The sequence below is a fragment of the Ailuropoda melanoleuca genome, chromosome 15 (genome assembly GCF_002007445.2).
Source record: "Ailuropoda melanoleuca isolate Jingjing chromosome 15, ASM200744v2, whole genome shotgun sequence".
Taxonomy (NCBI): Eukaryota; Metazoa; Chordata; class Mammalia; order Carnivora; family Ursidae; genus Ailuropoda; species Ailuropoda melanoleuca.
The window spans coordinates 74,515,952-74,542,631 of NC_048232.1; the positions used below are offsets into that span (position 1 = coordinate 74,515,952).

Consider the following 26,680-nt stretch of genomic DNA (forward strand, 5'->3'; position numbering starts at 1 on the left):
GGGGCGCCTGGGTGGCGCAGTCGTTAAGCGTCTGCCTTCGGCTCAGGGCGTGATCCTGGCATTATGGGATCGAGCCCCACAGCAGGCTCCTCCGCTAGGAGCCTGCTTCTTCCTCTCCCACTCCCCCTGCTTGTGTTTCCTCTCTCGTTGGCTGTCTCTAACTCTGTTAAATAAATAAATAAAATCTTTAAAAAAAAAAATAGACCCATTCATACAAAATCCCACGTATTTACCCACCTCAAAAAATGAAAATATGATCTGTACGTGCTTTATGGTGATGCCTGATGATAAAGTACAAAATACTGTATGATCTCAGTCATCGGTGCCTTTTGAGTCAGCAGACAGAAGTCCAACAGTGTTGGCAAGGGTTAAGGGTTTTAGATTTGAATAATATCGTCTAGTTACTTATGGAGCCGCTCTCGATTAACCAGAATATTTAACAAACCAGAAGGCCCCATGTTGCAATCATTTGAATGGAGAAGCTGACTCTATTTTGGTTGCCATGTTGGATTCAAGTCACTATTGTACTCAGAGTGAAAGACTGTCCCAGGTGTGACCGTGCTGGGGGAAAGTACAAATACAATGGGAATCATGAGTATCATGATTAATGACGATGATGGCTGAAATAGGTCTTGGGTTAGCTGTGTACTTCACTTCCTTCTCCAGAGACAAAGCGTAGCTAACCTGGCTGTATTATGAGCACATCCCACTAGGTGTGTTGCAATAAAATGTATGTGTAGGTATGTAACCTATGTGGATATGACCTATGCAGGGAAAAGATAGCAGGAGCGCAGGAAAGTTCACAGCCAGTAATTCCACTCCAGGAATTGCTCTCAGGTGATTCATTCAAATGAGAGGAAAAGGTTAATACATAAAGGTGTGGATCACTGTATATATTAACCAGAAATTGGAATCAGCCTTAAATGTCCAACAATCGCAATAATTACAGAGAACTTCTAGTAACACAGGAACATGTTCAGATTAAAATACTGAGTGACGAGACAAGACACAAATGTAAAAATACACACACTTTGGTACTCTGGGTCTTGAAATGGAGAAAGGTCGTTGGCAGAGAAACTGGGCAAATCTAAATAAAATCTGGAGTTTTGTTAATAACAGAACCCGAATGTTGGTGTCTCGGTTTCAACAAATGGACTATAGTAATGTAAGCTGTTCCCATTAGGAGAAAGTGAGTGAGGGGCATACGGGAACTCTCCGTACTAGCTTGGAAACGTTGCTGTACATCTAAAATTATTCAAAATAAGAAGTTCAAATAAAAAAACAAATGTTGGGAGTAGGAGGAAGAAGATGGGAAAGAAACGAACGAAAATGTCAATCATGGGTTATGCCTGGATTCCGGAATTATGGGGGGTGGTGATTTTCTTCTATTTCATAAATTCTCCATGCAGATGACAGTGAACAGATATCACCTGTATACTGTGGAAAGAACCACACGGCACCATCACAACCGTCAGTGACCAAAGCTCTGGCGGGGCGCGGCCATACCTTGTGACAATAGTGCACGGCGGACACGATCTGCCGGAAGAAGTGTCTGGTCTCCCTCTCGCTGAGGCGTCTCCGCTCGCTGATGTAATCATACAGCTCCCCCTTGCTGGCGTACTCCATGATGATCACAATCTTATCTTTGTTCTCAAACACTGTGGGGGGGACAGCAACACACAAACACCCCGTTTATCCAACAAGCTCACTTAGGACTCCAGAGGGTGCGAGGGAGGACAACGGAGATGTCACTGAGCAGGGGCCAAGAGCGACCGGTCAGGACACAAGTCAGGCCATTCCACGTCACGAGGAGCTGGGTGAGTGTTCCAGCCAGGTGGACAATGACATCACCACTATTGTTACCAGACACACCTCTGCAACCTTAAGGGAAAGGTGCCTATCTTTTCTGAGGGCCCCACGTCCCTCACCAGGATCCTTCTCCGGACCCCCCACCAGAACGGCCCCCCATCGACAGGACAATGGGCAATAACAAACAACTACGTTCTATGAACCCTACAATAAGGACCAGTTACCCGGACCTCACAAGCTACTCTGAACCCAGAATGGGCGGCTGGATTTGTCACCTCTTTGCTCAAAACCTTCTAGAGTTTCCATCTCACTCAAAATAGAACCCCAAGTTCCAAACGTGGCCCAGCAGATCCTGTGTGATCCCATGGATCCCTCCTAGCCCAGTCTGTGTATTCTGTGCATTCGTTTAGTCAGTCTCCCCCACTAGAGTATAAATGAGGGTTGGTCTATTTCATTCACGGATGTCCCCCCAGCACTCCGAACGCTGACAGAGGGGCTCAATTCACAATTATCCAATGAGTGAATTCCAAACTTCCGAAGTGCATTCTGGAAAATTATAGGAAATAATTACGTAGCCCTTAGTATGCGCCAGGCTCCTGTAAGGTTTTGAGTACCTGACATGTACTGACTCATTTAGATCTTGCAACAAACTTTCAGGGAAATACCACTAATTTTACCACCAGAAAAATGGGGACACTGAGGCCTGGAGAAGTTCAGAGACTTGCGCAGTTTGGCTGAGCCACCAGACTGGATGGGGCTCATCTCTGGCTTCCGGCATGGATGGGGACCCATGATGCCACAGCCTGGTGGTGTGTCAGGACCCCTGCAATCACCCCAAGCTGGGTTCCCTGCTTCAGCCCCTTGCCGCCCAACCCCCACACCACCATGGAAATTGTTTTCCCAAATGCTTGTAAATGCTTCTCTCTCCCCAACTCTCATATTCTAGCGGTGATGTTCACACGCGGCTTGTCTAAGTTGTGGGAGGAAGGGCCTGGCAGATGCCCCTAGGGGCGGGTTAGGGGAGGCCACAGAGCACAGGCGCAATCCAGGTCCTCGACACCACCTCCACCAAGGCCATCCCCTTGCTATCTGTTTCCTACTTTGGGCTTTCACGTAGATGTCCTTTGAGCAAAGAAAAAATAAATAACTGTTTTTAAACCCACTCCTCCCAAGGGACATGGTATAAAAAGTTTTGTAGGGTACCCAAGATCATTCCTGAAGGACCCCTGCCTACGTCCCTCTGTCTCGTCAGCTTCCACCATTCCCCATCAGGCCCCTGATGTTCACAAATGCTGTTTCTCACAGTCTCTGTCTCTGTCTCTCCATCTCTGTCTCTGTCTCTCTCTTTCACACACACACACACACGCACACACACACGCACACACTGCTGTTTCCCGCCTCCTCCTCTCTGCCTTTACCTGCCTTACCTGTGGGGGGAACTCCGACCCGTCTGTCAAGATTGAACTCAAATATGACTTCTATTTTGCCTTCCTCTGCCTCTCACTGTGCCACTCATTACTTGTATGGTAGTACTTTCAAACCGCATGGATTCATTTGCTGGTTTACATACCCATTTCCTCTACCTGGACTGTGAGTCTGGACTTTTAGATGTAAAAAAATTTAGTTTTAGAATCAGATACTCCTAAGTAGGATCCCTGGATCTGCCTCTTACTTGCTGTGTGACTCTGGGGGAGTTGCTTGCCCTCTCTGTGCCTCAGTTTCATCAACTGTAAAATGTAAATAATACTAGTAAGTACTTCTTAGAACTGTTGGGAGTGTTTATTGATATTGGATATGTTAAATACTTAGAACAAGGCCTACATTGACGCCATGCACTCCGTGATATTAGCTATTATCGTTACTATTGATATTATTGGACCCCAGGGCCTTAGCACTGAGCCAGACTAGTCTGCCTAGACACACTCAATGAGAACGGAATTGAACTGGAACATGCCTCAGGCCTGGGTCCTCTGTCCTCCCACACCTTGTCACTGGCTGTTAGAAGCTCAAGCCCCACCAGTTCCTTCTTGGCTCCTTCAAGTGCGGCCAAACCTCTCTGATAAAAGGAAGGGGAAAGGAGGAGGGCAGGGGGAGGAGGAAAGAGAACAGCCAGATAAAATTGGCTGCTCCCGTGTCTGCTGGCCTCGGTGTACCCTGCAGCTTTGGCTCCTGCCAGGGATTGCAGCCTGTTATGCCCTTTTCATTAACAATAAACTTTGGAAACTGGAAAAGCTGCCTCGGGATGCATGGCTCAGGCTCCAAAAATGATGGAGTGATAGGCCGGGGGGAGGGCAGCAGGCTTTCTAATTTTAAAAAGTGGGGAAGGAAGAAAGAGGGAAAGTACTTTGACAGGGAAATAAACAAGGAGGCTCACACCCCCAACAAGTCTGATGTGTCCCTAAAGGATGCCAAAGTCACTGGTCCCTTCAGTGACTATCAGAAAGGATGGATCGCTGGTCTCATGCAGACAAAAGGACTGTTTTGGTGACAGGATTCCTCCCCTTCCAACTGACCCGCTTGGTATCAGGCAGAGATAAACACGATTCATTTCAACACCAAATATTTTACTGCACGAGGAACCTCCATCAGCGAGTCCTGCTAGGCCCACCTCTAAAATGCATCCTGATTCTGTCCCCCTGTCTGACATCCTTGTGTACCCCTTGCTCTGAATCTCCATCCTCGCTGGTTTCCTGCCTTTCTCTCTTGCCCCTCAGCTGACTTTCTGTATTGAGACGGGGCTGGGGAACAGTTCCAGGTGCACGTGCCATGAAGCACAGGTCCTGCAAGATATTCTGGAGGAAAAAAGTGTCCTGTGATTAAGCGTCTGCAAAATGTGTTTTGGACAATGCTAATACCTGATTGCCCTTGGAGGTCTGGTGTCTTTGACTCTGAGTTTTGCAGGTTGATTGGGCCATTTCAACATCCCTCCTGATATCTAGAGGAACTAACGGGGAGCCAGTCTGGTAAACAATGGGTGAATGAGAAGACAGGTGGGTCTGTGGGCAGCCAGGTGAGAGACCTGCCTGAGTGGCCAGGCGGGGCTCTGGGACCCCACCCCCACCCATCCCACAGAACAGAACAGCCAAGTCTCGGGTGAAGGCCCTGACTGTAACCCTTGATTAACTACATGCAAATGGCAGTTCCAGACTTGGTACATCAATGATTCATCAAGAAGGCCCCGTGGTGTTAGGTATGAAGCTTCTAGTCCTTCCTGATGACAGCGGCACTTGCTGAAGGCCTACTATGTGCAGGCACTGAGCTAACAAGCACTTTGTATGAATTATGTCTTATGGCTGAGAAATTCTGAGTACAGCCAAGTTAGCAACTGTCATGGACACAGAGCAAGTCTGAGGGGAGCAAGACCTAGGCCGGCAATCTGACTACACCATTTTACATATATGTGACCACCCCCCGCCAACCTCGGTTTCCTCATCAGTCAGACACAGGGCACTCGGTGAGCTCACGGGTCCTGCTCCTTTGGCATGGTGCCTCGGCCAGGGCTCAATTACTCATCTGCCCCTTAGCCAGCTCCTGCAAAACAAAGCTCTAAGACTTTTCTCTCCCCATTGCCATCACTCTTTAAAACGTGTTATGGCTGGAGCACCTGGGTGGCTCAGTCTTTAAGTGTCTGACTTGGTTTCAGCTCAGATGGTGATCTCAGGGTCGTGGGATCAAGCCCAGCTCTGCACTCAGTATGAAGTCTGCTTGTGTTTCTCTCTCTCTCTCTCTGCCCCTCCCCTCCGCCCCACATGCACACCCGTGCACTCTCTCTCTCTCAAATAAATAAATCTTAAAAAAAAAGAATGCCTACTTCTGAGAAACACCTGCACATTAAAAAAAAATAAAAACAAATTTAAAAAAGTAAAATGTGGTGTGGCTGCCACAGAATCACAAAATTTTCGAGCAGGAAGGGCCTTAGAGATCAACTATTATTTTTCCAGAATAGCCCAGGAATTCTAATGTATAAAAGCAAGGCCTTGGGAATTTGTCCTGAAGAATGACCAGCTTCCGCACTCTTGGCCCAAAACTCCTTGCCTACGTTAAGGTCACTATCAGCGAGGTGATAGGCACACTCTTGGCCATTCTTCTGGCAAAAAGGGCCGCTTCCCTTGGGCACTTTTACAACTGGTTATTTATAAGCCCAGAAATCTTGTCTGTGTTTATGTTATTAGTCACTAAGCAAAAGCTTATTTTCCACCAGTTGGGAAGGGTTTCCTTTCTGAAAAATGAAAGCCTGTGTCTCTTGGCCAGACAGTTTTACCCAGAAGCCCAGTGGCTCCAGAATGGTAAGGAAAACTATGGCCCTTGACATGCCAGGCCTACCAGGAAAATCAAAACCCTGAATAGAAACTTAGCTCAGCCTGAGTCAGCTCACAGCATGGGGGCCGTGTCCATGGGCTGCAGATGCAGGTTTTAGTTCTAACAATGCACTTGTATAAAGTACCCGCTATGGGACTGGCACTGGGGATACTGAGAGAAGACTTTACTAGGGGAAGCAGGGGGAGGCAGGCCAGGCAGAGGGAGCAGCATGAGCGAGGGAGAAACAGGAGCAGACCAACCAGTGGTTGGCAGGTGCTGGGAATTAAGGGACAAGAAAGGAGAGGCCGCCATGAATGAGCCACGGAGGCCTTGAACACCCACGAGGCGCTCTGTGGGGGAGGAGTCAGACGGGCCCAAACATTGCCAAGAGCAATAAATAGATGGAACAAGGGACAGGGCGGCACCCAGGATCCTGGGCCTATGAAAGAGCGCAGAGCACCCTCCCTCCCAAGAGCCTTCCATGCCAGACAGCGACCTCTCCTTCCTCAGCAGGCTTATTTGTGGTAACAATAGATAACATATATTGAACAATTACTGCATGCCATGGATTGTCTCATTTAATCCTAACTATCCTAGGAGATAAGTATTAACATTACCCCTCCTTCATCAATAGGGAACCAGCACTCAGATGGAGAAGCAACCTGGCCAGGACTGGGCAAGGCCTACCTTCTCCATGTCTTCTTTCTGACGCTAACCATCTCCCCAAGGATAGATATAAGCCGATACCATGAATAGGATGATGGTAGGTCAGTACCCTACATAAATTTTGCCAACTGTCTAAAAATGGAATCATGCTGAATATTTTGTTTTGTGTCTGGCTTCATTAGCTCAACACTGTAAGAATAACCCACGTGTGTTCTGTGTCATGAAGACTGGTCACTCTCCTTGCTATAGAGTACTGTGCTGTGAGAATGTACCGAGGCTGGATCCGCTCTACCGTTGATGTGGTATTTGGGTTGTCTCCAGGTGAGGGTCATTATGACGAGCACTGCTGTTAACATTCTTTCGATGCTCATCTGTATGCATTTCTGGTGGGCGGATAACCAATAAGGATTTGATCCCAAATGTATGTGACTCAAAAGCTTCTGTTCTTCCCACGACTCCCCACCACCTGCCTCCATCATCCGCTTACTTTCCTTGCATGATACTCAATAAAGAGTCTCCTTCATTAAAGAGACCAGCATCACTGTTTTTTCTTAAAATCCTTTTTTTTAAAAAATCAATCTGGAGCATTTTCTGCTTTGTGTTAAAGGGGATACAAATGCAACATAAGGCGCAGTCTTTGTCCCAGAGGCATTGCAATGTAGCTGGATACCACCAGTAGTGTTTATAAAACAAATCAAAGGCTAACCTGTACGATACAGACTTTAAGTACCTAGGTGATCGGGGAGAAAAATCAGTGAGATAACACACACGGCCTGAGAAAGTTCCTAAACAAGCATGCAACTGAGCTGCCCCAAATGCCTTAGGTTTTGCTCGCCTGAGACGGTTTTACCGTTGTTTCCGCATAGACTGATATGCAGACTCTGTACGCTTTCTTCTACTGACCCACAGAAGGGCCTTCTTCCCAGACACCGACTTGAATGATTTCTCTTGTTTTCTGTTTATTTTCCATTTCAAGGGAGAGTGGGGATTGGTTCCTATAGCAACGGCTACTTCTCCAAATTCTGAATTTCATCAGATGTTCGGTTTGACAGTCCAGCTCTGCCTTCTGATGGCCTGGCTTTCCCAACCACACTAATTACCCAGCAAATAACAGCTCCCTCCCGTTGCCCCCAGGGTGAGTGACACAACTCGTATAACTTGAGCAAATGCGGATTACAAAACGATGATCTGGCCTGGGAGAAACGCTGATGAGTGAGGAGATCTTGGGATTTAAACCGCCTGCCAGCCATTCCAGAACCAAATATACAAGGCCATTTGGAAGACAATGGACTTGGGAAGGGAGAGGGTGGGATTCCCTTTATAGGATGCTCCATGGACAGCAGGTTACAAAAAAAGGAGGATGTCCTTCTGGTTTACATGTAACCTCAGAAGAGGAAGATTCATTTGTTAGTTTTAAGCAAAAAGGCCAAGGGCCTAGAGAGGACCAGTCAGGATTCTCCTCATGCCTTTGCCTTCAATTAACTCCATATCTTAAATTAGTTCATTCTTTCCATGGGGTTGCCTCCCCACATGACCGCATTTTTACTGCCTTCCTGAAACCTCAGACAGGTGGACAATTCCACTCCTCAGGGGTGGGCTTTTGTTAAAGGTCGTATGATCTTCATGGAAAGTAGCTTATTTTTCATTTCAGACATGGAGTGATCTTTCCTTTGCAAGAACTGTCTGCAACCTAATTAGGGCCTTTAGGCAATGCAAGATCCATTCTTCAAGAGTTTCCTCCCCAGCACTAAATTTCAAGCACCTCACAGGCTCAGGGCTTCACAAAATGGTCTTCTGATCCCTTAAGTTTGAAAGCCCATGGCAGTGACAGAGAGAAAATTATACTGGGCTGGCAGCTCTCCCACTGTCAATGAGTTGGTCAGAGTTGAATCAATGTGTTTCCTGGTTTGGACAATGAAAGGCTCTGTAGTTCACTAATTGTCCTTTCTTAAACCAAAACTCTCTCTGGATGTCGGCTGGCATGTGCAAGGAGAACCATAGCCAACCAGGCCACCCACTACCAGCATTGGACTCCACAGAAGGCAAAAGAAATGGTAAGAAAGTGTATAAGCTACCTGCAGAAGAGGGAATGCCAAAGTCTTGCCAAGAGCCATTCATTCCTGCTAAGACCATTAGTGCTATTTGGGGGCCTTATAACAAATCCTAGGTGGCCAGGGGATGTGGCCAGGATAAAGGAAAGAGCTACATGGGAGAGAGAATCAATGGCACCATGTTGTCCCAGCCATTGGATTCCATCCTCCTTCCACAACCACCCCTGGTGGTATTTCCATGGAAACAAGCAGAACTATGAGGTGATGCGCTCCACCAACCATCACCACACACTCATCAGCCACACCCCAGAGTCTCCCTGATCATTTTCTTTATTGCTTTGTCTGGGCTTTTCTCTCACGCACACACTCAGCAGTCCTGAATCTGAGAGCACTGACAATGGGTCGGAACAGCTCAGAACCACCCCAGGCTAACGCTAATGCTCTTACACTTGACACCATGAACTCTGAGAGAAAGCAGGCTCCTCCAATTCAGGCAATGAATGTGGTAGAAATCTACCCTACGTGAGGACAGCCTTACCGTTGCCCTCCCCACAGGAGGCTTTGCTATAGCGGCTCACCCCCCCCCTTACCAGCAGCCAGGCTGGCAAAGGCAGCCCTGTGGCTATCACACCTCTGTTTCTAGCCATTGCTTGTCCCGGCGTGTACGGCTCAGGACTATCCTGTCAGCTCTAAATTCTGGTCCCTCTCATCGTGCAACGCCGTGTTGTCGTGAAGAGGCTGACTCCCAGAGCCAGGCTACCTGGGTTCAAGTCCAGGCTCTGCCACTTACCAGCTGAGCGACCTTGGCAAGTTCCCTAAACTTTCTGAGCCTCGGTTTCTTCATCTGTTAAGGTGAAGACCACCGACCCTCGTTGTGAAGGTTATCACAGCACGCGGCTGTGTGTGAGGCTGTGGTTAACAGGCAGCAAGTCTGAAGCAAATCCAGGATTATGAAGGATAGGTATTGGCAAAATCCGCACCTGAGCTCGCATGCGTGCCCTTGAGGGGCGAGACGGAGGTGGGGGAACAGAGAACTAGGAGACCAAGACTCGGGGACGTCAAAGGACTTGCAGCCAAGCCCGAGGGGGACAAGCTTAGCTCTCCTATTTAGGGTCCGTTCTTCAGACCCCAGTGGTATTCCGAAGCATGGCTCTCACCCTCAGAGCCGCCCCTGCCAGGTGAACCCACTGTCAGAAACGATCTGGGGAGCGGGCCACTTCCATACCCCACAAGCCTTCCTCGATGCGTGCTGCCGACCACCGAGGCCAATGAACAGAGCCGTCACACTTGAGCTCGAAAAGATCCCGTATTACCAGACAACACGGTTCCATTTTTTTTCTTTAAAAATTAACTTCAAGTACAAGTGGTATTATTTGAGGCACCCGAAAATAGTGAATTCCAGGAAACCCGAGAGGGCGAGGCAGGACAACTAGGGGGGAGCGTTCGTTTTCAGTTGTTTTATTTCTAATCTCCAGCCTCTAGAAAAATGACTTGGGTGTAATCAAATGAAAACAATGAAAATAATACACTTGAAGGTCAAACAGCTAACTTAATAGGAAACTCATTAGAAACGTGGCTGGACAGATTCACAGCTGAAGAGCTCGTGCGTGTGACTAAAAGTGAGGGAGACTCTGATGCTGTTATTAACCAGGGCGAGTCCTTCCTTTTGGATCCCCTCTGCAGAGACTTCATGTGGAACTCGCGGATCCAGCAGCAAGGGGAGTGTGCTAAAATGCTCAGCGATTCGCCATGGGTTCAAAAGAGTAAACACAAGCATAATACGCCGCTTTGCCAAGTTCAACAAACTGTTTCATGGGGCTCTGAGTCCCTGATGAGGGCAGCAACCAAATGGCTAAGTAAGTAAACCCAAGCCCAAAGGTATCACTCACTGCTCACTGGTGATCGTTGCCAGACACACGTTCTTCTCTGGAATTCACTGATGACAAATGATCAGACCAAGACAAGTTTCGAGAGCAGGGCTCATTTCCTCTTGGTTGCAGGATTAAGTCCATATTTCTCAGTCTGGCCAATTAAATCTGAATCCCCCCGGGGTGAGGCTAGGGCATCAGCATTTTTTTACATACGTCCCGTGAGATTTTAATGTGTATCCAGCACTCAGAATCACTGATGTAGGCAATCTGGCCACGACCTTCTCTTCTAACCCCTCCCAAGAGAAGGTGACACTCCAGCCATTAAGGACCTCTCAGAGCCCTAAACATCACAGCAGGGATAAGCAGTATTATTTATTGAGCGTGTATCTGCCACTGTGCTTAGCGATTTTATTCCTTATCTGATTTAATCCTCACGACCTTCTCTAGAAAGTAGCGAGCTACTGGCCCCATTTTGTAGGTAAGAGAACCGACCCTCAAACAGGTTAAGTCCCTAACCCAAGGTCACATAATAGCAACTGGAAGAGCGGTTGGTTCCCTCAAATCAAAGCCCACTTGGGATGATAAAACATATACTCACCCTACTAGAACAGTACCTGGGACATAAGTACTCGAAACATTTTTGCAAAAGCAATGAGTGATCACATGAACGAATGAGAACACTGGGTAGAATTAATGACCAACAGCCCTTGTCAGATCAATTCAGCCACCCCCTGCCTTCGAAAAGGCTTCAATCAGGATCTGCTTGCTGGCTGAGAAAGCCCGCTAGGGCCCTTGAACCCACAGGTCCAGGGTCCCTCTGAGAACATGCATTGCTGGGCAGCTGATCACGCTCCCGCCACTCTCGAGGGGTTACTTTGCAGGGGCAGCCACACTCTGGGACTCTGGGACCTCTGCTATATCCTGTGGACACGTCCTGGACCAGCCCCACTGCCCCTGGCCAAAAGTTGAGGGGGGAGGAGAAGGCAGGAGGTAGAAAGCCCTGTCATCCGAGCCTACAGCTCACAAGACAGTCTCTGGGCTCTTCCACAGACCCTGTCTCTTGGTCTCTCCTCTGCATCTGTGTCTGGATTGTTAGAGCAGTGATTTTCACCACCAGGCAAGAACCATATGCCCTTCCAGAAAAATCTGTCAAATTCTCAGGAGGCACAGGTAGCTTGAAAAAGCATATTACCATATATACTTCTAGGAAGATGGAAGGATCTTTTAACTGATTAAAAAAAAATGCATCCGAAGTGTCTTCATGGCAGGAATTCAGAGAATTTTCTAGAATATGGACTCCTTTATGTCTTCTCCTAGGCAACAGATTTAAAGCTCACCAGACACACATGCTTATCAAGGGAGGCACATTTGTTTGTTTCATTTGGCTTTTTCAAGTTTCAGAAACTCTCCAAAAGGTGAGAGATCACAGCTGACCAATGTCCAATAGGCTTCCCACTTTGTTCCAGAAAGCCAGGATCAACCTTACCTAAGACAGGGGACATGATGAAAGGGTTGGCCTGTTCTAGCATATGGCAATGCAAAAGGCATTGAAGCAATGTAATCTTGCAGGGCCAGGAAGGGAGATTTCCAGGAACAAAAAATAAGGGCATACAAGTGAAGGCAGCGGCAGAATCTCCCCCACTCACTCCCCCGCCTTTTCCTTCCCCTCCCCCTTCCCCATCGGGACTGTTACCAGATGGGGTGCTAAGTTTCCCTAAAGTGTTGTGTGGCAAGACATTCACTCTCTCGGTTTTGCAGACTGGTTCTCCTAGATTTTCAAAGGGGAAGCCAGGGCGAGACAAAGTGCCTTTGATGTTTGCACTCGGGTCCTGAAATCAGAACGTCAGGCAAAAACTGTTTTTATCTCTTCCACCCTAGGCAGCCAAGTTGAAAGCTCTGGCGGGCACTTCCTTTTCAGCTGTTCTTTCCATATTGTCAATTCCCACCCTGCTGAGAGAATGGAATTCCTTTGACTGGAAACAGGGGTCCATCTCAGAGATGGTGCCAGAGATTTCTCTCTTCCTTTTCTTTCTCTGTTAGGTTATTACCCTTAGCATCACACACTAGAAGGTGTGTGCCCACCCTCTTTTATTTACTTAGCATTAGAAACCAGTCATGGTTTGTGTTTACACAGAGTCGACAAATTTGAGGGTTAATCACCTTCACCCGCAGGTCAATAGGAGAGTAACCCCTGGGTCTAGTTCGAGAAAGAAACATTTGAAAGGAATTATTTTTGAGATTTGGTGAACAGCAGCGTTAATTCAGTGAAGCCGCAGATTTCTTGAGCCTGTGGGTATTGTGAATAACGTACAAATAACTTACATTCCCACGGTCTGCAGGTTAGAAAACACTTGGGTCTTTGAGTTGACCAGATTTGGGCCCCAAGCTTCTTCCTGAGATGTATGCAGAAATATTTTCTAAAATACCCACGAAGCTGGCATTCAATGCCCTCACGTATTTCAGACAACAACCCCCATGAATGCCAAGAATTCTCTGTATCACAGGTTCCAGAATAATGCTTGCCCCCAGTTAGGGGTCACTGCAGACCACCGAGTGACCTGGCTTGTCTTAGGCCCACGAGTTTCAGAGTGACTAGGTTCAGTGCTTAGATCTACCACTTCTTAGGTGTGACTTTGGGGAATGTACTGGCCTCTCAGACAAAATTTCCTTACCATAGAATAGGGATGTTAACAGTTTGCATTTCAGGGACATAAGGATTAAGTGAGATAATACAAGCACACATCCTAGCACAGGGTAAAACTCAGTAACTCCTAGCTATTATTAGTATTATTTTAAAGTGTAAATAAAAGCTACTTTCTTCCTCAAAATCAGTGGCTTTGCCCTACTCCTGGAACAAAATCCGCAGCCCTCCTTAGCCAATCTGGTCAAAATCTGGCCCTCCCTGACCTCCTCTCTCCACCACCTTCCTACTCACTCGCTCCCTCAGCCTCACAGACCGTTTGTCCCTTCTGCCCACACAAGCTCCTTCCCTTCTCTGAGCATTGTTTGTTCGCACATGCCATTCCCTTTGCCTGGAATGCCCAGGTCCTGGGGGGGCGGGGGGGCGCTCACTCCCCAATCCATTCAGGCCTCAGTTGGGTAGCCACTTCACTGTGGCATTTCTACTCATGGAATGTCAGCCCCATGAGACCAGAGCTTGTCCTGTCCACCCCAGTACCCCTAGTGCCTAGAACAGGGCCCTGCATGTAACAATCAATCTGTATTGTGGTTTTTCGTTTGTTTTATTGAATGAATTGCCTTTTCTCTGGAACTAGTATTTCAGTATCACTGGATAGTACAGTCCAAGATGGTGCTTTCCCACTCAGGAAAGCCCAAAGTTCCTAAACACACAGGGTTAGACACACCCTTGCTTTGCCACGTTGCTGCTTTTGCTGCTGCCACTGCTGCATGGGCGTCTGTGCGTGTGTGTATTTTAAATCACAAAAGTCCCAGCTGAAGAAGAACTCGTAGGGTTTTTCCACAGTTCATTCACTTGGATAATGTCCAAACAGCCAGTTAGATGGCTGGGCACCGATTTTTCATTCAGCAAAATGTGTGTGTTGATGCACACCGAAGGCTCCTGATTGGCCGGTCAGACAACCAATCAGCTTCCAGGGAGAAGGTTTCCTTTCACCCTGAGATTGGCCAGGAGACCACAGACTCCGGCTCCCCACCATTGTTGCCACCACACCGTCCCTATCACACCTAGGGGCAGAGAAGGAGTGAAAAGGCCAGCCTGGGAGGGGTTGGGGGGTTGCCTGGGGCACACAGGTGAGTTGCGGAGGCAGCAGAACAAGACCCTAGATCAGAAACATAGCTCGGAGGCCCAGTGGAGGAAAAACCAAATGAGGTCAGGAGCCATGTGTGCCAGGGCCACCAGCTAGCCATGGTACCCAGTGTCATAAATTGAATGGGGTCCTCCAAACTCATATGTTGATGTCCCAACGCCTTGTACTTCAGAATGCGACCCTGCTCGGAGGCAGGGCCTTTAAAAAGATAATTAAGGTTAAATGAGGACATCAGGGTGGGCCCTAATCCAGTATGACTGGTGTCCTTATAAAAAGGGAAATTTGGGGGCGCCTGAGTGGCACAGCGGTTAAGCGTGTGCCTTCGGCTCAGGGCGTGATCCCGGCGTTGTGGGATCGAGCCCCACATCAGGCTCCTCAGCTACGAGCCTGCTTCTTCCTCTCCCACTCCCTCCTGCTTGTGTTCCCTCTCTCGCTGGCTGTATCTCTCTCTGTCAAATAAGTAAAATAAAATAAATCTTTAAAAAAAAAAAAGGGAAATTTGGACACAGACACAGAGGGGACAGCATATGAAGATGTGGGGATAAGACGGCCACCTATAAGCCAAGGAAAGAGGCTTGGAAGAAAGCCACCCTCTGACACCTGAATCTCGGACTTTTCTAGTCTCTAGAACTGAGAAACAACACATTTCTGTTGGGCAAACCACCCAGTCCATGGTATTCTGTTGTGACAGCCTTGGCAAACTAATACACCTGGCGAGTCTTAACGTTCCAGGGCCTCAATCTGCACAGCTGCAAAATGGGACACCTGGCCTGCCCCTCCTACAGGTACGCTGTAGGGATTAATTGAGGCTTGAGGTGGGGGGAGCTTTGTAAACTATACAGAATTCCACGGATGACCTCGGGAGGTCTAATATCACTCTCAGGGCCAGGTCCTGGGGTCCTGGGCAGCAAAGCAGATAAAGTCAGAAGCCCCTGGAGACTGTGGGGTCGCAGTTAGAACCTCGCCTTGGCAATCCCCTGCTCCAAACCTCCGGAGAAGGGAGGGGAGCTGCCCTCCTCCACAGTTATTTGGTGGATGTGGGAGAAACAGAACTTGCGTGGGAGAAGGGAAAGAGAACAGAGCAGAAACCAGAGGTTTCTAAGAAATGAAAAAAAATAAATAAAAAGCGACATTTAACTCCCTGGGAGTTTTCTGGATAAAAACAATACATTTATTTGTATGGTACTCTGCAGGTCACAAAACACTTGATGGCAGTAGAGATTTTTTTTTAACCTGTTTGAGGTCAGGAATCCCTCTGACAATCTGATGAAAGCTATACACCCTCTCCTCAGAAAAAATAAACCCATGCACTCGACATCTAAAACATTAAACACCAGCAGGGTCCTATCCTGCAATGATGAAAAAGTTCTGTATCTATACTATCCCATATGGCAGCCACTAGCTGCATATGGCTATTGAGCCCTTGAAATGTGGCTATAGTGGGACTGAAGACTGAATTTTTAATTATTTTATTTTATTAATTTTAATTTAAATATCCATCTATGGCTCGTGGCTTCGATATTAGACAAGGCAATTATACAATATTCCAGAGGACTTACAGACACCCTGCAGTTCCACTGACCCTTGCCAATGGACCAAGTTAGGAGCCACTTGTAATGACTATACAGTCTTCACAGTGACTTTTGAGTTTGCCAGAACATGTATCATCTAATTTAATCCTATCAACAACCCTAAGAGAGGTAGAACTGTTATCCCCATCTTATAGGTATGGTTACTGAGTCCCTGAGAGGCCCCCCCAAGTTGCCCAAAGTCTCATGTCAAGGCCACAGTGAAGGATTTGAGACTAAAACCCAAGAGCTTGATGTGGGAACTCAAGCTCTTTCCTGATTCCCCAAAACCTGTTGATAGGGTTTTATGAATTGAGGTCCAAGCTGCCACCCGACCCCTCAATGGAAATTCTTTCCAGTCACCCAAAGAACTTTAAATTATGTGGTACCTATCTTTAAAGTTATAAGCAAGGGTCCTTCTCTATGCCAAGAAATCCCAAACACAGCACTGCTCACAGAACATGTAACCCACACTGGTCCACACTGTAGAGGTCATCCTTCACAAGTGCCTTCAAGTTCCCATGGTAACCAGGCCACAGGGAACAAAAACACTCAGAATTTTACAAAACTCACTCTCCTCCTGCATTGTGTATCTCCACTCACTTCCAACCTCTAGAAGTTTCCCTCATTTGCAGGCATATTCAGATTTGTTTTATCAACCTGGAAATCTACTTTCCCCAATTATTCCTCAAAATAACGCCTTCAAGGCCCAGCCTGTATGCCACGAAAACTTCTAAGCTCCAGGACTCCATGGTTCCAGAATATGTTGCTTGCATATCTACATAACATTCTTCTGTCATGCTTTGTATGGTGCCTTGAATGTGGGCTCCATAGCCTGTTGTCTCTTTCAGTTTCTAACCACACTGAACACAGTGCTTAACCAGACACGGTCACTCGGTAGACCAGTGGTTCCACGCTTGTTAAAACATAGACTGCAGGGCCCCATCCCCAGACCTGCTCACTCATTTCTGGAATCTGCATTTCTAACAATCCCAATTTATACGGATGTTACTGGTTCAGAGACTGCACTTTGAGAATCGCTGCAAGAGATGTGTGTGGAATGAATAAATGATTGAATGAATGAAAATTTCCCTTAAGCACCCTCTCTCCAAGGGCTCCAAAAATGAGCTTTAGAAAAATCAGGATAGGGGCGCCTGGGTGGCACAGCGGTTAAGCGTCTGCCTTCGGCTCAGGGCGTGATCCCAGCGTTATGGGATCGAGCCCCACATCAGGCTCCTCCGCTATGAGCCTGCTTCTTCCTCTCCCACTTCCCCTGCTTGTGTTCCCTCTCTCCCTGGCTGTCTCTCTCTGTCGAATAAATAAATAAAATCTTTAAAAAAAAAAAAAAAAAAAAAGAAAAATCAGGATAAAAATTATTACCCACATTTACTGCTAGATAAGGAACAAAAATAGAAGCACGGTGGGGGGGGCAGGGAATGGCCAAAAACAGCAGGGAACCAGGAAAAGGAAAACTTAAGACAGATATCAGAAAAACTTTCAGGTTACCATCTGGTTTCCTCTTAGCCATTACTGTGTAATGTATTATGATCAGACCATAATTAAAAATACTATAATGAGACCAAATTAAAAATAAGTTCATTTTTCTGACTCAACCATATATTTAAAAATATTATGGAGAAATACTCTGACTCAGTAAGTCCAAGCCTAGAAAATTTTTCATAAGAAAAAAAATAATAATTATCAGAAATGAATATAAAAATGATTATGAGGGTCACGAAAGCCCTGCTTATAATCACCAGAAATTTGAAGCAACTGAAATGTTTAACAAAAGGAATTAGATTCAATAAATTATGGTACATCTATAAATGGATTACTCTAAAGCCTTTTAAAATGTCCTTACAGGGAATATTTATTGACATAGGAAGAGATGCGTGATATAAAACATGAAAAAAAATTAAGTCAAAAACTAGTATAAACAGTATGATCCAGCTTTGGATAAAAATCATACACAGATATAGAGAGATAGATAAAAATATAAATACAGCTAGAGTGCTATTTATCAACCGGGGGGTTAGAACTGAAATTATTCTGAAATTTTAACTTGTGTATTTCAATCATTTCTGCAACAAATACATATTGCTTGAGTAATTTTTTTACAGATATTAAAAAAAAGAGAGATAAACTAAAGGAAATTTATTCTCGCCATTTCTTCCCAGGAAGGTGCAATGAGTTGAAGCACGAGCATTTTTGTAACTTTCTCCCAGCCCCACTTTCCTACAAACACCAACTACAACTTGGATTCCATTGGCAAAGCATGTGGCCCACCAAGAGATCCCTCTTCTTTCTTGGTACTTCCGGGAGCCGCTCAAAGATAATTTCCAACTCTAAGAGCCTCCACTTGGAATAGCTCATGACTCCACCACTGGGGCATCTGCCTTAGGGAACAACATTGACAATGGATCCACCATGACCCTGGCCACCCAGCAAACTGCCATTTTTCAGAAACCATGGCTGTCTCGCATACTGGCTTTTAATAAGGCGGGTTGCTTAGCAACCGCCAAGAACCGGCAAGAAGGGAGAAGAAGGCACCAGCCGGAGCTATTTTATGACCAAAGTGAGCTGGGCTACGTATGTCTGGTTGCATTCAAGGTAACCCAATAAGAGATAACACCCAGCTATTTTTGCATCATGAGGAAAAATACTTGGCTCTTGCCCAGGAGGGCAATTACCTAAAAATCTTGGCAGGCCCCATGGTATGAGAAATGGTAACTGATACGCGGGTGAAAAAAAAAAATCACTGACCTTCATAAATACTGATGATATGAGGATGGTTGAGGGATGACATGATCTCAATCTCTCGTCTGATGTGAACCATGTCTTGTTCATCCTTAATTTTGTCCTTACGAATGGATTTTATAGCAACCTATAAAGTCAGGAAATGAAATGTTACCCAGAGAACTAAACAGATGCAAATCAGCCATTGAGGGAGTTTGGAAAATAAATACAGATGTTACTTGTTGGCAGAACCGACAATAACCAAAACAAAGCTTCGAAATACCCCCTGTCACGTCTTTCATTTATAGCAAAACACCCTTCTCCCAACAACAGAAAACATCAGGTTCCAACAGCCTAGGGTTTGGGATGCTGGGCTGGTTTGTTGTTTTTTTGAGGGTTTTTTTTTTTTTTTCCATAAAGCGGAGGCTGCTTCATGCGGCCAGATCCATTTACTCTAAGAATCCTGATCCTTTAGAAAAAAGAAAAAGGAAAGCTCAGTTTACAGGGTATCGATGATGGAACATGGATGGGTGAAATCAGTATAACTCAGCTCCACTGGGCAGCTGCCTCAGCAAAGGCTAACGAAAGCTTTACTGCAGGGGGCTTCTCAAAGGCCCGTTCTGCTCAAACGTACAGTTCTAAGACTCCAGCCTACGCTGCGTGTTTGTGCGATCGCTCTGTGGCCAAGTCCTTCCTTCACCCTTCCTCTTGCCCAAGGACCTTTGATACACGTGATGAGACAAAAAGTCTCTGCTATAGAAAAATCAGGATCAAACAAAGGGGGTGACAGCCAGACTCCCTGCCTAGCCCCAGTTGATTCCCGTGCCAGTGTCTGCAAATGCAAACTGTAGAGGGCTGCCAGGGCCAAGGCACAGAGCAGTTACTCAAAAGAAACACATAAATAAAAAAAGCATTAAATGACAATGGGAATCTAATAAGGAAAAATGTGTTTGCCCATGGATTCATCTTTGCTCATAAACAAGTTGCTTTGTCATTTAATCCACCCTGGCTTGAAGGGAGGCAAAAAGTACTTTGGAGGGGGAAGGTGTCCCTGGGTAACAAGAAGGCCCATCAACCAAGGTGCTGCCACCTCCAAAAACCTGCTTAGTCCCCTCCACAGTGGTCCTTCTGTGATGTCAGCTCTCACCCGAACCACCCTCTCCCAGATGAAAGGCACTTAGCCTGTCCCCCTGGATCACAAAGGCAGGAATTGCTCCTTGTTACCAGGAGGCCACTGCGACACCTGGAGCTGTCAGCCTCAGGGGGAACGTACTCCCATCTGTGCACGTTAACATCTTCGGGTTTACACCAGGTCTCCACCAAGCACGATACTTGGAAACGTTTGTAAAATACAACTGGTCCATCTATATAACTCAGTAAGAGTTGGGCACCTACTATTATAATTATTATTATTACTATCATTATTATTGTTTTTGCTACTTGCTGACTTCCCAACAAGTGGGAGAAATGGCCGAACAGGTCCCCATATTTCTCCTCTCCACCCCAGCTATAATGAAATTAGTACTCGTGTCATCACTTGGCTCTATACCAGTGGGGATCTAATTCACTGCTTTATCTCCAGTGCTTAACTCCGGGTTGGCACGTGGCCGGCCTGAGAAAAGCCTTAGTGTGGGCAGGTGGGCAGGTGCCAGGTAGACAGAAAGGGAAGGGGGAGGGAGGAGGGGAGGGGAGGGGGAGGCGGGGGTGATGGGTGCCGTGAGGTTATGAGAACCCAAACTGGAGCAGTGACAGTGGAGTCGGAGCCAAAAAGGAAGGACCACCCTAGACAGACACCACCACCACCGGCAAGACAGGCACCCTGGGAAGATGCTTACTTTTTCTTTGGCATCCTACCTGAAGGGGAACCGAAGAATGGACAAAGCAGACCAGAAACACGGGATGGGACGCCCTGCTGTAAACCGAGGGGCCGGCACCATCGTCCCTTAGCCTGGGGGCAGACCCGGAGGCTGCGTAAAAGGAAGCTGCCAAGAGATGAAGGAGCTTCCAGCTTCAAGGCCCCTTTTCAACCGGGTGCCCGGCTCAAAGCCGCGCCAGGCCCTCCCAACAGCCCTTTCCGTATGCAGCAAGAAAAGCCTCCCCGTGCTTACGTCAAATATAAAGATATGACTGGAAGGCTTTATTTTGTCTGAGCTGGGACTGTGATCCTGGGAGCTTGTTCTCGGAGGAAGCAGACAGTGAACACACACAGGCCGCGGAGGATGTGGGTGGCTGTTGGACCAACTCCTGCATTCCTCCAGGAACTAAAGATGGGCCAGGGGAGAAACCACCCCTTTGATTATGCAGCAGGCTGAACTTGGCCTCAAGGAGGCCCTATTGTCAAATGGCAAGAGGCATAAATTCTTCCCCCATCCAGGGTCAGGGGAGGGTAGTGACTTTCTGGGGGGTAAGAAAATAAGCCCACTAGTCAGTTCCCCCCAACAGTGGAGCAGGAGGCACGTCTGTCAGGGGGATGCTTCCAGCCCAGTGGGAAGAGGAAAGTGCTCACATTCTAATAAAACCCCACTCAGCACTGAGGAAACTAAAAGGGCCCCATAAACGTTACTAACCATGGTGGCTGTCCCGCCATAAAAGCTTCCCTCTTCCCGCAATGAATCTCCTATTGAAAATGTAAAGAGGGCTCATTCTGCCGTCTCTTTCAGAGGGTGGGGAGGAAGTCAGTTGGAGACAAATGCTAGAAATCACTTAGAACCATGCAACTGTCAAGGCCGGGGGAGGGCTCTCAGTTCAACTCCCAAGAGCAGGGAGCTGGCTCAGCCAAGGCTGCAGAGCCTGTCATGGCACAGCCCGGACACAGGAGCTCCGCAGGGATAACTGCACGCCCTGCAGACCTGGCGGGAAGGGCTCTTCGCTCCGCAGATCTTCGTAGCCTCGTCCAGGCGTCCGCGCCAGGATGCCTCCCGGTGGCCCTCCCCAACCCCTCTCGCCACCCCTTCCCCTGCTTTCTCTTCCTTGGGACCTATCACGCCATCTGACATTCTCCTGCTTCTTCGTTTGCTGCGTCTTCAGCCTGTGACCAAATCCAGCTGGTGGCCTGTTTCTGTAGGACCCAGAAAGCTAAGAATGGTTGTCGTATTTTTAAAGAGTTGTTTATAAAAGGAGACAGAGCTCCATAAATGCAGCTCCTGTAACGTGAGGTGGTGCCTGCTTCACGAAGCCGAGGGAGAAACTGAGCCAGCAACGCGGGGAAGCGGTGTTGCGTCCCGGTCAGGGGCATGGCTCTGAGTCCTCCTGAAAGCACACACCAGCGGCTGTGTGACCTTGAGCGGGTTGCGCAACCTTTCTGTGCCCATCAAGGAGGTACCTTGTGAGGATTAGGGTGAACAGGGGAATAAGATATTCCCACTCGAATCAAAAATCTGTCTCAAGATACCCACTTCTCTGGATTTGGACGGTTCGTTCGTTCACTTCTTTTTCGGAGCACCTACCAGGTACCAAGCACAGCACTGGCACAGCCCAAAAGGGAACCAACAAGGTTCTGTCCCAGCCCTCAAGGTTGGGGGTAAGTGAGGGGTGGCAAAAATTACACAAAAAATTATGTAATTTTCCTCCCAGTCAAAGGCTACCGAAGAGACACACAGAGGTGTGGGCATTCTGGAGAAAACTTCCTCTCCAGTTTTCCTCAGTCCTCACCCACATCGACAAAGAAAGATAGGGGGAAGGAAAGGGCCCAGCAGGAAGAGATTACCAAATGTCTGAAATCATACACCCTCCAAAAAAAAAAAAAAATCCAATTTGTTGTACCACGAGCCAAAAAGATGTCACTCCGCCTGCAAAGTGATGGGAACTCACGGGCAGTACAGCCACTTTCATAAATGTTCCCAAGTCTAGACAGCACCGTGTGCCTTATAAAACGGTCTGCCTTTAAATAAGGCCACCCTATAGTTTAATGTCTAAACCGTATGCAGCAGCAGGCCTGGCCAGGGACCTGTGAATTCTGCCCTGCAGTGCCTGCCTCCTTCGGAGGCCAACTCAGCCCAGCCAGCCCCCAGCCCTGGTGAAATGGAGCCGGCCCTGCCTCCTCTTCCCTTCACGCACTTTTTCCTTTTTGGAATAATCACACAAAGCACCTGTTCTGCAGCTTGCTGGGAGTCCTTGCCCACAGTGGCTGCCGGAAATGTTAAGAGCCTGGTGGCTGGGCAGGGATCTGGGAGGCAGTGGGGCACTGTGAAAGCTCAGGCTTTTGCTGGCTAGCTGACCTCAGGGGAGCCCCAGCATCACAGGTCTGTTTCCTCATCTGTAAAACGGGCCTGGGAAGCCCCCCTTCCTTGGGGCTGTTATAAGGAGTGGGAACAATGTGAGTAAAGTACCTGGCACACAGTAGGTGTTTACTGAATGGTGATGATGATAGATGAGGCCTGGCAGATACGGGGTCCCGGACCATGCTTTAGGGGTGATGAGCCCCCAGCAAATCATCTTATAGGCCTCTCCCCCCCCCCATTCCCCACACATACCCTCTCCTTTCCCACATTTGTATCAAGGCAAGGGCAGGTAAAATTCATACCCAGCCTGCCTGCCCGCAGAGACTGGGGCAGCCAGCCGTGCTCCTGGTCCACTCTGGGGAGTCGGGGACATTCTGGACAGGCTGTATGTTTGCCAGCCTCTAACCAAGAGCATCACCGCCCTCTTCCCTCTAGAACCACCTCCCGTGGATGCGCGTTCACTGCCGTATGTCAGCCTGCAGGGAGTGTCCTAGAACGCTGTTTCTCAAACGGGGGACACGCACACCTTGTTAAAATGCAGATTCTGAGTCCAGAGGTCTAACATGGGGCCGGGGATTCTGCACTTCTAGCAAGCTCCCAGGCGACGACAGTGATGCAGGTCCAGGGCCCACCCTGCAAGTGAAGAGTTCTTAGTGCTCTGTGTTTGGCCCTGACATACCCGCCTTTTAACACAAGTGGCAATATTCTTAACAATGGCAGTAACTACCATTTCTTAAGTGACCTTATCTCATTTAATCCTAACTACAACCCCATTTTACAGGGGAGGAAACTGAGGTACAGAAAAGACAAACACTACCCAAACTCACACAGTTTGTAAAAGGAACGAGCTAAGACGCCCACCGAGGCTGCTGATTCTAGAAGCTCTGGGTAAAGCCGGCATGGACGGGAAACATGACAGGTGACAGAACCTCTCCACGGATCTCAAAGAGTCTCCAAAACTTGGTGTGAGGGACCTGTCCAAGCAGATGAAGTTTTATAGGGTCCTATGTGTGGTGCCAGGAGGCAGCATTCGGGGTCTCAGTAGCAGGGAAGAAATACAGCCATAAACACGGCATTAGCATCCTTAGTAGGAACAAGTGTGCGTTCTAATCCCGGCAACAGGAGCTGGCAGCCTCCCTGCCATTCACAAGGTGTGATCTCACCCCCGGCCACGTTCCACGGGAGCTGCAGGGCACTGAGTCAGAGGCAGCTCGGGGATCTTTTCTCACCAAGGGGCCCGGAGGCCACTGGCAGTGGAAGTGAGCAGCCGAATCAAGTCGGAGGCCGGTGTAGGAGTTTCTACTGGTGACTGGTTGATGGTCAGAGTTCAGGGCAAGGCACAGTTCCACACCGGCCACACAAGAAAGGCTGTACACGGCCATCGCTGCGGCCATGCCACCCAGGAGGCCATCCTGCAGCCAAAGCCCCTAATTAATTAAATGACCTCCAGCTCTTTGTGAGCTGGCCAACTCAGGACAGCACTCGAGCAAGTTGCCATGATGCAACCCACCCCGCAGGGACCCAAGCCAACTCCGCCACGGGCCCATGGGCCTCTTCCTCTCCGGCCTGTTGATTCACGTCAGTACATGGATGTTTTTTCAGACATAAGCAGATTGGGAGCCAAGAGCTGTACCAACAGGCGCTGAGGAGACGCACCCCAACGCCAGGAAGAGCGGTATGTGTAAAAAGAGCTTTTTCTTCAAAGAACAGCGTCCACCGTGCACCACCAGCAGCCCTTGAACCTTACAGAAGGTTCTAAATATAGAATCCTCTGTAAGTTGCTTCTCCAGCCTCAATTTCCCAAAACTCCCCATCAGAGATGATGTGGCCTCAGATGACGCTGATTTTTCTCCCTCTGTGAAAAATGTGTTCTATTTCCAGGGGTGCCTGGGTGGCTCAGTCGGCTAAGCATCTGACTCTTGGTTTCAGCCCAGGTCATGATTGCAGGGTCGTGGGATTGAGCCCCACGTCAGGCTCCATGCTCAGCACAGAGTCTGCTTGAGATTCTCTCTCTCCCTCTCCCCCCTTGCCCTTCTCTCCTGCCTGCACTTTCCCTCTCTTTCTCTCTCTCCCCAAAATAAATAAATAAGTCTTTTTTTAAAATATGTGTCCTATTTCCAGAATTCGAATAGTGAATCAGATTTTTATCTGACAGGCCTGCTCAAGAGGACCTAAGAGAGGCCAGGACATTTTTATCTACACCCATAGGCTCCCCACACCCCCTCTTCAAGAACGGCGCTAAGCATGTCCTTATTGCATGGGGTGATGCCACAGGGGAAGTGGAAGTCACGGCTCAGAAACTGTGGGCACATTTACACTTCCCTGTACTGTGCCGGGGTTTGTAAACACCAGACAGTGGCCACGGCTGACCAGGCAGGAATCAAAGGAGCGGCAGACAAAAAAGAAAAAAGGCCCGTGGAAAGTCCACAACAGTGGCGATGCCAAAAGCAAGCAATGAGCCAGCTCAAAGCACACGATCTGATTCTCTGGGAGAGCAGGTCCTCCATCAGAGTGCTGAGCACACCGCCTGCATCAGATCCGGGGGCTGGGGGGGGGGGGCTGACTGTCAAAATGCAGCTTCTGGACCGCCCCCCACCCCGCATCTAGTGAATTCCAGCATCAGCATTTTTTGCAAGCTTCCAGGGTGACTCTGAATTTGAGAACCATCGGAGTGAACGCAACCATGATGGCACTTCTTACTCCGTAATTTAAACACTGCGCAGTCATACTAAACATGAGATGATTAAGGAAAATGAATGAACTGCTCATCTATACAGAGAAGAATTAAAAACAAGCTGCTTCCCGGAGAGACTCTGTGACCTGAATTAATTGAACCCTGGCAAATGGAGGTTTGCTCCCCGGGGGACACTTTGCTGGGCGTGGACCTGTGGATGCTGTAAGGCCCCAGAACCTGGCTGGTAATGGGCTCCCCCTCATGCTCTGCACACTACCTGGGGCTCCCACACCTGGAAACGTAAATGTCTCCAAAGGAAGAGGGAGGAAGTGAGCCCTGGAACCTCCTGTTCGGCCTGCTTTGGGACAGAAGATCTGGCTGGGGCTTCGAGGAGCCTCCCCTTACCAGGATCCTCCAGAAGTCTCTCGAGGCTCTGCCCTAATGAATGACCCCAAGGCCCGCTGCATGCAAAGGCCTCCGGAAGCACAAGAGATGGGACCCAGGCAACAGCAGAGCCGAGACTGAATTCTCAAGGCTGTTTAGCTGGAACCCAAGGGGCCAAGCAGCTGTTTATTTCTGGACTTTCCCTTTTCCGAACGCCAAATGCAACACCAACTCAAAATTCTAAAGTGCAGCTGCTTTTCCTCCAGGTTCTAACTGTCCTGGGAAGGGAGAGGAAGGGCCAGACCAGAGGGCCGACACGGGGCAGCTTCGACCGGTAGCATCTGATTGTTCTGACGCTGTTCATAACCCGGCTTGGCTAAGCTTAGGGTTGTGCAACTTTGATTTATCAACCTCCGAGCCCAGCAGAGGCCCGGCCGGAACGGCTGAGAAACCACATCAACACCTTGGCCTTGACCTCAGTCATAGCAACTTGGCCAGGCACCCCTGCACAGAGGTACTCAGGCCAGCACGCCAGAGGCTCAGTTCCCTCCTCTGCAAATGAGGATGCCAAGAGGGCCAAACCCACAGAGTTGATTGGGGGGGGGGGGTCATAG

The 26,680-nt window shown here is 48.2% G+C and overlaps 1 protein-coding gene across 6 annotated transcripts in view; it reads right to left on the reverse strand.

Moving 5' to 3' along the window:
* NUAK1 (NUAK family kinase 1) overlaps positions 1 to 26,680 on the reverse strand; it is a 71,052-nt gene that overhangs the window by 19,908 nt on the left and 24,464 nt on the right. For 5 of the 6 annotated variants that reach the window (XM_011233152.3, XM_034643430.1, XM_034643429.1 and 2 more), the window contains 2 exons: positions 18,816 to 18,936; positions 1,507 to 1,658 (listed from right to left, as the gene is read on the reverse strand). In XM_011233152.3, coding sequence (XP_011231454.2) covers positions 1,507 to 1,658; positions 18,816 to 18,936 — 273 coding nt within the window. Of the gene's footprint in view, positions 1 to 1,506; positions 1,659 to 18,815; positions 18,937 to 23,534; positions 23,709 to 26,680 lie in introns of those variants that run through there. The other variant, XM_034643427.1, reaches the window with a different exon arrangement.